The 13,003-nt window shown below is 41.0% G+C and overlaps 1 protein-coding gene across 1 annotated transcript; it reads right to left on the reverse strand.

Moving 5' to 3' along the window:
• Window positions 1–547: 547 nt before the first annotated feature.
• SOX18 (SRY-box transcription factor 18) lies at window positions 548–8,889 on the reverse strand. Its single transcript, XM_083146718.1, has 2 exons — window positions 8,369–8,889; window positions 548–3,515 (listed from the first exon to the last, which is right to left on the reverse strand). Exons 1-2 carry the CDS (start codon window positions 8,670–8,672, stop codon window positions 2,728–2,730), a joined length of 1,092 nt encoding a protein of 363 aa, XP_083002844.1. The 5' UTR covers window positions 8,673–8,889; the 3' UTR covers window positions 548–2,727.
• Between the last annotated feature and the right edge of the window lie 4,114 nt (window positions 8,890–13,003).

Here is a 13,003-nt window from a genome sequence, read left to right on the forward strand (position 1 = left end):
TGTCTATTCAGCATTGCACAAGGGCGGAAAACAGGAAGTGGCACGAGGATGCATTATCCTGTGTGGCCACGCCCCCTTTCATAGTCCACGCCTCCTTTTTGGGCACTCCGCTGCGTGATTGTCCCATTTTGAAGATAAAAGGGAGATATGGGTTTGAGGAGGTAACTGATATCAGAGAGCGATAATGGTACTGTTGTTAAAATCAGGGTGCTGAGAGGGGTGTCAGAGACAGCTGTGTCGGCAGGCGAGAGAGACATTAGTGGTGTCAAACAAACACACAGTTCCTGATGATAGAGGAAAGAGGTTCTGATGCCAGACTCTGAAAGGAAGTGCTGATGGTCGGTGAGACAACAACAGAGGATGTGCTAATACAGCAATTGTGTCCCGTATTTAATTGCTTACCTGTTAGACCCCCCCGCAGTGTAAAGTAGGTGCTTCATGAAACAACAGAGCATTTGTGTTGCAGATGTATGGCTTTGTATAGTTACAATGAGCCAAACAATGCAAAGACTGTAGATATATATATAGAGAAAGAACAACATATAAAGCGTTTTAAACCCCTTCATATAGTTTATTTTCTTTATCTGAGGATTAGACTGCCACTGTACATGAACCTGGAGACACGCTTTACAGCAGGGATGCGGAACCTTCGGCCCTCCAGCTGTTGTTGAACTAGACATCCCAGGATGACCTGCTACAGTTTTGCTATTTGGCCATGCTAAAACTGTTGCAGGGCATGCTGGGATATGTAGTTCAACAACAGCTGGAGGTGAAGGTTCCCCATCCCTGCTTTACAGAGACAAGAAACACTGTGGTGTTGGTTATAGGATAATTTATAAGTTCTTAACAAAGGATACTTACTAACAGCGCATTTCAGTACAAATCATAGCACCCAGCCAATCAGCAGCTTTCACCTGCCTAGTGTAATCAGTAAAAATGAATGTCTGATTGGTTGGTAGCTATGGTTTAGGGCACATAAATGCCACATAAGTAAATAACCGTAGGTGTGTGAGGTAAATTGTACACAAATAGCAGTGCACATGTTTATATGTGTTTCTGTATATGCTTTATTTATCAGTGGTTATATATGTGTCAGTCTATGAGAGTTTGCATGTGACAGATGTACACAGACGTTTCATATTACAGTAGCCTTAGTTGTGAGCGAAAGCCTGTGCAGATCTCATTTGTCAGATGCCAGTTGTATAGAGCCTGTGTGTTTGTGTCACTGAAATATGCATGGGTGACAAATTGGTCATGTGTCACTGGTTTGTGTTTAGTACAGACATATTATAAAGATGGTCAGCCAGTCAAATCCTCATAATGATTCCCTAATCCAAGGTTTGTTTCCATAGAAATTGTGCATTAGAAAAACAGCTGTCAAGTTTTACATGGTATACAAATGTAAAAAAAACAGACACATAAAAAACATTGAATAAAATATTGGTTTAACCCCGGAAACCGGAAAAGGCCAGTGCAAAATGCTACCCAGAATTCCAGCAGCGAGGGGGTTAAATGGACCTGCTGCTCTCGGTATGTGAACTGTGGGCTCAGAGACTAGTCCATGTGTCACTTTATATCACAGCCCTGACTCATAATACAGGACTGGACACCAGGATTTTTCAGGGACTGAGAAGCTACATGTGGCTGTATTATTATAAGAAGGTAATGCAAGCAGACAGTCAGTATTACAACCTAGCAGTACTTCATCTTGTTCACACCTGTTCCATCCTGCTCATCCTAGTATATCCATCACCTACACACATCCATTGTGTACGTTGACCCACTATACATCCGCAAATTCACTAGGAACTAGTGAAAAAGTTCATTCTTGTGTCGTCTCCTATTGTGTTGATCGGAATAGGCAAATGCCCGTACACGTCATGTGCTCTTGCATGAGTATTCTTGGCATAATAGCTGTCATTTTTAATCATAGCGTAATGCGGAACTGCACGATTCTTTATACACAAAATGTGAAAACCTAACTGTGAACATTCCACCTTAATGTCATTCATTTATTTGCTTGTACACACGCCTGTGCAACACTGCTTTCTATTATTAGCTTCTTGTGTTGATTTTACTCTGCTTTTATATTAATCAGAGCTATTTTTTTTTGTAATTGCTCTCAGATACAACACAATGCTACTCTCTAGTTAAAATGCAGAGAAAAGCTGTGTCATATAGAACAGTGGTTCTCAACTTTGGTCCTCAAGAGCCCCCAACAGTGCATGTTTTCCAGGTTACTCGGCACAGGTGCACTCATTGCTCACTGACACATTTTAAAAGATCACAGGTGGAGCTAATTAATTCACCTGTGATTCTGTGTGGAGACCTGGAAAACGTGCACTGTTGGTGGTCCTTGAGGACCGAGATTGAGAACCACTAGTATAGGAAAGCAATAAAAGCAATGCCTAGTTATCTACACACAAAGCTGAAAAACACACACTGAAGTTTAACAATATATTTATATATAAGTGTTGCAGGAGAGTATGTACAAGGCAATTTTCTAAAGGTGGACATCCATTTTTCCATAGTCTGCAGCCCTGTATCTTGCATGAGAGTGTTGGTGATACATCCCGTGTGACCTCCTCTGAACCCGTTACACATTACTGCATCACTGGGGTGATCTGCACTTGTTCCCAGTTGTAGACCGGGCTACATCTGGGCATGCCTCATGCTGATGTCCATCTGCCACCATAGACACCAGCAGCTTGCCTTCACTGAAGACCGTCAGCCGGTAATGCAAGGACTATAGTACATAGCGGTGCTGGCATCAGAGAGAGCAGAGATCAGGCTGCTCTCCTCACAGGGCATAGTCCTAGCGGAAGCCAGCTTGGACATTGGCAAGTGATACCCAGGGATGGACACCTGAGTCCTGCTCATATTCAAATATTGATCAAACTCATTGCGGTCAACATCTCCCCAAAGCTCGGATGGGTTTAGTTGCTCTATTGGATCCAGATGAGGAGTTTCAGGAGGTGGTGAGAGCTGGCCCAATGGGGTGCATATTGGTGGTCCACCCTGAGGATTGTAGTAGAAAGCAGAGGATGGAGGAGTCCTAAGGATGTTACTCATGTGAGCTGGTGAGGGTGAGTAGGAGATGGAAAACTCTCTTAATGCCTTCTCCTGCCTATAGTCGATGCCATGTTGGTATGATCTAAAGGGTATAGAATCTGAATCCTCTTGCATCTGAGGAGGGAAGAAGGCCGGCTCGCTCTGCTCCAGAACATCCAAGGGAGACATTTCTGGGGTGGGGAGCCCAAAACTCTCAAGCTCACTGGATGCCAATGGCTGTAGTTCTCGGAAATGGGTGAGATTTGTAGCATGATGTCCCCCGGAATATCCTTCATTCCTAAGTAGTGAGGCTGACTCCACTCTCTTCATCTTCTTGGCCTGCTTCTTCCTACGCGGGCGGTACTTATAATTGGGATGATCATGGAGGTGCTGAACCCGTAGGCGTTCTGCCTCCTCTACAAAAGGACGTTTCTCCATGGCCGATAGGCTCTTCCAGGACTGACCTGTTGAAATTGAGATTAATGTCAAGAACTTTCTCAAGTAAGAGAAATGTAAACAAGTCATCACCTGTATTTCGGCATGATACCTGAGGAATAATTATATTCACAGTACTAGACAATTTTTTTTTTTATTTCTTTTATTTGTTACATATTTAATACATATTACATATTATATGGTACAAATAGAAGATACAGCTTGACTTCTATGAATACAATACGAATTGTCAAATAAGTAAACTATAAATTATAACTCACTTTAATGGAAACAATAGACCTAAACATTTGGCATATATTGTTCAGAAGACGCAACATGAAAAAATGCATATGTTAGCCCCTCTGCAGATTTTTACGCATCTGTGTTTACACCAACAGTGTGCAAATACATAACCCTATACTAAGAATAAAGGACAGGCCTCCAAACTAGCTCAAGACATGCTCTGCATTGCCCACATTTGTGTGAACATACCCTCACTATTTGTTATAACAATTAAAAAATGTCTCCTATGATAAAGTGTCCTAAAATAACCTTGTGAGAAGGCCTATTTTCCTTAGTCTATTTGAAAATACTCAGGAGGGAATTCAATTCTGGGCAAAGGTTGCCAAATGCTATTGCCGCAGTATTTAAATGCTGGCAACTACGCCATGTGCAAAATCTCGCTGCCATAAATTGCAGCCACTGCCGTACTGATTCAACTAGGCACAGATATTTTGCCAGCAATTCAATTCCCTCTTCAGTCTTGCTTTATTATTGTTCACAAAAATGTTATGTCGTATGTTGGTGTCCTATAAAAAAAGTTTAACATTTTATTTATTTACAGATTTCAAAAAGGTGCTGTATTTGGCCACCTTATGGCTGTGTCTTTCCAGGCAAAAACACAACTGCCCCAGAAGAATAATGAAGGTCTGATGATAATCTAGCAGTACTGTAATCAAGCAAATATAAATACTTTACCTAGAATGGAGGTTGTTAGTCCCAGTAACACTGGGGCAAATGTATTAAGCCTTAACAAGAGATAAATGCAAGGGTGATAAAGAGAGATAAACTTCCAGCCAATCAGCTCCTTACTGACTTTTTTCAAACACAGCCTGTAATATGACAGTTAGCAGGTGATTGGCTGGATGTTTATCTCTCTTTATCATCCTTGCATTTATCTCTTGTTAAGGCTTAATACATCTGCCCCAGTGTTACTTCTTACTGAAGATAGGATAAGATTGGTTACAATGTTAAGCCTGGTAAAGTGATAAAGCTGTGATAAAGTAGAAGTTGATAATGCACCGGCCAATCAAGTCTAACTCATTTTTCAAACACAGCTGATTGGTTGGTTGATTATCACCACTTTATCACTGCTATACCACCACTTTATTACTTTACCAAGCTTTTTACATCTTCCCCAAATTTCTAATACCATCGCATGGAACCATTTGCATTCATGTAAAATGTCTGCCAGCTTGTTTCCTTCCTTCCAACCAACCAGATTCATCACAGTGTGATAATAAAAGACTTCTGCTTTCTATCTAAATTCAACAATAAGCCTGGATATATGTAATAATCATCCAGTAATGAAGCCTATTGCCAGCTGATTGCAGTTGGTAAATATAGCAAGACAAGCAAGTAGTGTCCCTGTGTGTAGAGGGGATTGATTCATTACGGAATGTTGTTATCTATATCTGTCTCCGTGTGTGCGCTGAGGGTGTGGATCAAAAGATAGAAAGTGTCTAGGTCTACACCAAAAGTTCAACAAGGTCAACATTCAGTAGGTTGACACGCATAAGGTCAACATGGATCGGTCGACACATGAACATGAGTTTTTCACGTTTATTGTGCTTGACTCCCAATCAGAGTCCTCGTGGATGTTGAAGAAGTAAAAAGTCCACCAAAAAATAATATGGAAAACTCATGTCAACTATTTCTTGTTTTGACCCTTTTGTTTGTGTTGACACTTTGTCAACATAATGCATGTAGACCTTTTGTCAATTTCGACCTAGTGGATGTCGACCTATCAACTGGATCCCGATGTGGTGATATAGAATACAGCATGTCTGATGCTTTCACATAACTGTATAATTATATTAATGACATTTAAATGCTTAAATAACACTTCCTGTAATCCCCAGCAACCAATCAAATATAAGCTGTTATGATCAAGTGTATACATATTTGGTTTGTTGCTAAAGAATACAGCAATTACATTATATATTCCTTATTCACTTTACCATAGCAGCAGCAACATCAGTATTGTTGCAGTAGAATACCACAAGAAGTAAATAACTTTGATATCATCTATGTGAATTATGTGGTAGTAATGTTACATAAACAATTACCACTGCCCATGCTATGCATGCTTATATCTAGTTATCTACAGTTAATTAGAAGGTTTTGTCAACCTTTTTGTTTCAGTACACCTGCATGTATATCTTCAAACACAATTAATTTCACCCATTAAACAAAGTCCTCAGGGTGAAATGTAATAGGTTGAGAGATTTGGTAAGAAATCTCCAGGTTTTTTTAAAGCGGCAATCATTTACACGGCAAAACCAGTTTAATTTTGCAGCGTAAATGATTGCTGCTTTAAAAAACACTGGAGATTTCTTACCAAATCTCTCACTTTCTGAAACTCTCATCCTATTAAATCCCCCCCCCCCCCCCCCCCCGCCTTCACTTTATTCAATTGGAGTAATCTCTGTACTGAATTAAATAATGAATTAATTTGAACCCATTACGTAGTTGTAGCTGGCATGCTGAAACTTAAGCTGTGTACACACGGGGGCGATAGGGGCTGAAATTGCTGGAAATATGGTCGCTGGCGACCATATTGCCAGTGATGGGAGTGTGCCCTGGCGATAAATCCTTTAATTAACTCCTTGGTGAAATTTAATAGGATGAGAGAATCAGAAAGTGAGAGATTTGGTAAGAAATATCCAGTTTTTTTACAGCGGCAATCATTTACACTGCAAAACCAGTTTGAGTTTGAAATGTAAATGATTGCCGCTTTAAAAAAACCTGGAGATTTCTAACCAAACCTCTCACTTTCTGATTCTCTCATCCTATTAAATTTCCCCCATTATGTCTGATATTGCTGATTACAGTTGGCAACCAGTAGCGCCAAAGGTAATCTTTAAAGGTTCTGGCTTTGTGAGACCCTGCTTGAATACAGATAATTGTGGGGGTTCTAAAACTATGGATGTGAACATGGAGGGTTTAGGGCAAATTTATATCTAAAGTGAAAAGCCACTTAAAGGAGAACCATTGGCCAATTTGCACTACTTTAGTAATTGTAGAATAAGCATATTGCCCTGCTAACTACAATTACATGTATTTGTTTAGAAATATGTATTAAATACACATTAGTAACAAAACTAAGTGAAATACTTATTATTAGTTACTCTCCAGAATACAGACAGCCATGTGCTAACACATGTCCAATTATTACATCCTTAATTATATTTTCAATACAAGAGGTGTACAGTAATACATGGTTTGCTATCATGCTTTGTGTTTCCAACTGCAATCACCTTCCAACATTTAAAGACAAACTTGATTATTGACATCTAATTCTGGTTATTGCAATTGAAAATGAAGCAATAAAGGTGCGTACACACGGGGCAATATGATCGCTACCAATATATTGCTCAGCAATCATATTGCTCAGTGTCCCGTTTTCATCTGCAACCAGAGATGGTCGCAGATGAAAATGTCACACTGCCGAGAGAAGAGGCAGGGGAAGTCACTGGCTGGAGGAGCAAGCTCCTCCGACCAGCGACCATTCAGGGGCTGAAAATGGGAGCGCGCACCTGGTGATTTATCGCTGGTGCATACTCCAATCACTGGCAATATGGTCGCTCAGCGACCATATTCCCAGCGATTTCCGCCCCTATCGCCCCTCTGTGTACACAGCTTTAGACAGATCTCTCATTGTGGGTGAGAGCTTGCTGTATGGTGACTGTACTTTTTGTTTCATTTCTAGTTTGAAGAATTAATCATTTTCAGTAGCTGCACCTACCAGCTTTATTTAATATTATGGGGCAGATGGACTAAGCATTGGAGAGAGATAAAGTTGAGAGATAAAGTACTAGAAAATCAGCTACTAACTGCTATTTTACAGACTGTTGCGGGCAGATGTATTAAGCCTTTAAAAGAGATAAACGCGAGGGTGATAAAGAGTGATAAAAGTCCAGCTAATCAGCACCTAACTGTCATTTTTATTCAAACACAGCATATACTAGGGCAGTTGGGAGTTGATTGACTGGGCATTTATTAACCTCACGTTTATCTCTTTTTAAGGTTTAATACATCTACCCCAGTGTTTAAAAATGACAGTCTCATATATATGAAAAACTGCAATGTTTTAAAAAGTCATTTTACACCAGATTTGCTTTGAGGATACTTTATTCATTCCTGAATATGTTATAAATAAAACAGCCTTAAATCAAATACAGATGAAAGGATGCAGTACGTCCAGGGTAACTAATATCAAGAACTTACCCTTACCTGTAAATTCTAATTGACTTTAATGTTTGAAAGGTGCTCAGTGATCATCCCATATCCATGATTTCCATATATATATATATATATATATATATATATATATATATATATATATATATATAAAAATGTATATATACATAAATGTATTCACCTAATTCCAATAAAAATCCAAGAACATTCTGCTACTGTCATGTACATATACCAGCCTTCATGTACTTTGCCACTGCCACACTAATATATCTGTAATCTGCATATTTATACAACAACACCCATGTGGATTTACCCTTGTCCTTACACATGCCATACCAGCCTGCAATACCCCCTGCATGCCAGCCATCCTCCCCTTCCCATTCATGGAACGCTGTCTCACCCAGCATCTTGCTTAGTACAGCATTGTGCAGGTCTGGGTTCTGCTGTGCCAATCTCTTCCTTTCATCCTTGGCCCACACCATAAAAGCATTCATGGGGCGCCTGATCCGGGGGTCGCCAGGCTTCTCCTCAGAAGGGCTGTAGCCATAACCAGACTGTGGGCTTGGAGCAGGACTGTCTGGAGCAGGAGAGTTGGAGTTCTGGCTGGACTCAGAAGCAGCAGCTGGAGGAGGGACCCATGAACTGCCACCACCTTGGCCCAGAGTAGTCTCCTCTCTGCAGTAACTTGACTCAGATCTATGCATTCCAGCTAGGCACCTCCTGTGGACAAAAGTGGGCACACAAAATGTGTAGTGTCCTGGGATACTGCACAGTATACTCCACAAGAGACGGTATCTATCTATCTATCTATCTATCTATCTATCTATCTATCTATCTATCTATCTATCTATCTATCTATCTCAGTATGCTCTCTGTCTATATCTCCCTTTGTCACTGTTCTTCCTGTCATTCAGCATCCAGCTGTTTGGGCAACTTGTAGTAATAGGGACCAAATATAGAAACTTGTCACCAATCAGCTGCAGGATGGGAGGAGACAGACGCAGGAGGGGGCAGAAGAGGGTGAGATGCTCTGGAGAGCTGTTTAGTTGTAAGGGAGCTGTTAACCCTTTAGAAGTTACAGAAATGTAAGAGCACTGGTCACGGCACTCTAAGCTTCAAAAGAGATAAAATGGAGAGTGATAAACAGCCAGCCAATCAGCTCCTGTCTGACATTTTTCAAACACAGTCTGTGACATGTCAGGCAGGAGCTGATTGGCTGGCTGTTTATCACTCTCCATTTTATCTCTTTTGAAGCTTAGAGAATCTGGCCCGTATCTTAGTTACTTTTCTGCATAAAAATATGTCAGACTCTACTTGCTTTATTTAGCAACACTGTGCAAGTAACAGCTATGTGCTGTAACCCATGACAACTGATGTTCTTACTACGCTGATGGAAACTCAAGTGTTATTGGTTGCTTTTCTGTATCTTGTTCTAGCTCTTTGGGGGCTTCTGTTAGCTGCAGGGCTTTTGTACATATGTTTAAATATGATATTTTGATTAAAGATTCTCACTCACTCTTGCATGCACTGAAACAAATTGCACTTTTTATTACTAAGAAATGATTAGAGCTTATTACTATTTATTTGTTACTATTATTACTATTTATTTTATTTATTGTTCCACAGAGGGCTTGGTTCCGAGTTGGACCTAAAGGCAAATTTGTATGCAGAGGAGCAGATTTCTGCCACTGCACATGTGCCTCGGTAGTCTTGTCACAGGGAGCATTTGTGGGTGATAATGGTGGATACTATGACCAGTCTGACCACGTTCTGCTACCATTGTGAGTCAGGGTATGGGTAAAAACTGGACTGGACAGTACCCCGGAATGCCGGACCGGACAGGCTCCTGGGGGGGGGGGGGGGTAGGGTAGGGAAGGGAATACAGCCTCCTTGCAAGGTCCAGTGGTGTAATGAAAACTGAAACGGTTCGGACCATGCGGGGAGGCTGTAATCTCCCCTTCCCCATGTACCTGGTGAAAGCTATCACGTGGACACCCACCAACAAGACACCCTGACAAGACTCCGCCTGGGCAGGACACCTTTGCGACCATCAGCTGTGTCTCGGTTTTTACTAGTCCCTGTGAGTCAGAACTGATGGTCGCAAAGGTGGTCAGATGCTGCATCCTCAGAAACAGCACTGTGATATCACAGGTGCAAGCAGTAGGCGTCTATCTCTTTCACATGCCTCCTGCTGCCATTGCATTTTATTTGTAAGGAATTGCACAGTGGCTTCCCTGCAGCTGTACAATTCCATACAAATCATCATCAGGCCCACTATGCAAACTAGTGCTGTACCAGGACAAAAATCTGCCATGAGTCGGCTATGACTAGGGATGCCAATCCCGGGGCATTTTTCCAATCCCGGGAAGGGGGGGGGGCAGGTGGTGTGGAGGAAGGAGGTGGGTATGATGTTTGCGGCTAGGGGAGGCCCAGCAACGAGCAGGTTCTGTCGCTAGTGGTGCAGCACTGCAGCCAGCGTGACCTATGACCGAATCACGATGCGCAGGCTGCACTCCGGGTTGGGAATAGATGGGCAGCGTCTGAACGGGTGCTCAGACGCTGCCCGAAATTAATCCCGAACATTTTGGGGCCAAATCCTGGATGATCCTGGAATTGGCCACTTTAGCTATGACACCAAATATAAGGCACCATGAAGAACAGGCATGGCTGCACGGAACAGGATAAAGCTTGATACCGGGAGCATCCTTAGGACGCTCTGTGTGGCTGTGCAGAGGTTTTACATGCTGCCGGGTGCCAAACACAGGTGTGATGAGGCAACAGCAGAGCTGACCGTCCTTGTACAAATTACATCAACCACAGAACCCTCTGTGCTATGGCTATGGCTCGTAGTACGCATGCGCAAGGCTATCCTGCAATAAAATCCTGCTACAAGTTAATTGACAGGAAGCTGTTGTTTGTGGGTGGTAACTGACCATTTTCTGGGAGTATTGTCAGCCATTTTAAGGGAAGTTGTATGACATCTGCTCTGGCCCCGATCAGCCTGTTTCTATCGCAGCCACCGAGTAAGTCCTTTGCTACACACAGACAGCACACAGCGGGAAAATCATTCAGTGGTGAGTGGCTTGGTATGGATTTACTGCACGCCATTCACAAGCCGTGTACATCAATTCGCAGGCTTGCACATGGTGAGATTTCACTCCATCTGGGCGGCGACTACTTGATCAAAGGACTCTTAGCAGAAAGTGATCAAGTCTGAATAACCCCCATTTATTGGAGGGAGATAAAGTGGACTGAGATAAAGTACCAACCAATCAGCTCCTAACTGCCATGCTAGAGGCTGGGTTTTAAAAATGAGTTAGGCTGGTTGGTTGCTACTTTATCTCTCTACACTTTATCAAAGGCTTGACTGCCATAGGTGCAGGGAGTGCAGCTGCTATGGGGCCCACAGCTGAAAGGGGCCCACTTTTGTGCTATATACATTTTACACCATTTGATAATACATTGGGGCCCTTACAAATTTTTGCTACAGAGCCTACAAATAGGATGCAGTCAGTTTACTAACATCTAAAATACCAACGGTCAAAATACCAACAACCATTGTTAGACAGTGAAAATACCGACATGTGCGAGGGGAGGCGGTACACTTACACGGTGTCCATGTCAAACTATGTCGACATAGACATTAAAAAAAAAACATAAAAAATGTCAACTTTTTTTTTTTACATGTCTTCAGTCTAAATGATGCCATTTTGACCATGTCAGCATATTCACCATGTCGGCATAATGAATGTTGGCCTTTTGAACATGTTGGTATTTTGACCTGTCAATGCTTGCCGATATTTTTACATCTGTATTTTGACGGGAAATCATACTGAAGCCCTACAAATATCTAGTTACCCCATTGCATAGACCCCTCAATGGAGTAAATTTACTAAGATGGTAGTTCTATTGAAGATGGGATGTTGCCCATAGCAACCAATTAGATTCTATCTATTATCTTCTAGAAGGTGCTAAATAAATTAAAAGTAGAATCTGATTGGTTGCTATGGGCAATAGATCTCTCATCTTAGTCAATTGACTGTTACATATGTATTAGTATTTGAACCAAAGTGTAAATTATTTTTTGGTTTTATTTCACATTAGCAGAACATTAATGTTTTTGTTTTCTGTATTTCTTTATAAACATTTTATACATATTTAAAATAATCTGACTATTCACTTTTTGTTACATTCTTGTTGCATCTCTAAACACTTTAGTCACTGATTATAAGGGACTTTCAGTATATACTGTGAAACCAAGGTTTATATCAGAAAATGATCTTTTAACCCTTTCACCACTGAGGGGTTTCACTCCCATTCCAAAATGAATATTATTCTAATGCAGTAACCATGAAAATGAAACCTTTCTTTTTATTAGACATTGCATTTTCATAAAATACTATTAAAGGTAGATTAACTAAGGAATGGGCTATTAAAGCTTCAATCATCAGTGGCTTTAACCAACAGTTTTAAAATTGCATTTCTTAGCAAAACGACCCCTCAGTGTTTCTGCTCTTTCTTAAAAGTCCCCCCAAGTTTCACCAAAATGGCAAAAAAAGTGTTTTTTTTCTTGAAACAGCAAGAAAGTGAATGACAAGCAAATGTATACATTTCTATATACTCCACAAATATATACTATGTGGTTATTGTTTAGTTACAAAATCACCTTTCCAAAATCATGTGATCCAGGTTTGTACTATAATAGTTGCACTTGAAAATGCTTATGTATTTTATTATTTATTGCTAAACTAAACACATTTACAATGCCAAACCTCCCACTGTCCTGATTTTCATGGAACAGTCTCGGGTTTAGTGATCAGGTCTGAAATAGGCCCTTAGTACACAGACCCCAATGGTTTTTTTTATTGTTTATTTGGTACTTGTGTATTATCCGGGCGCCCGATACATCGCATCGCATGCCAATACTTAAGGTATGTGATGCAATTGTACCCGATTTTGAGTCTTTCCCGGGAGGAGTGTACAATTTTAATATCGTGTCGCATCGCATGTCTTAACTAGTGGCATGCGATGTGAT

The sequence above is a fragment of the Crinia signifera genome, chromosome 6 (genome assembly GCF_055691185.1).
Source record: "Crinia signifera chromosome 6, ASM5569118v1, whole genome shotgun sequence".
NCBI lineage: Eukaryota > Metazoa > Chordata > Amphibia > Anura > Myobatrachidae > Crinia > Crinia signifera.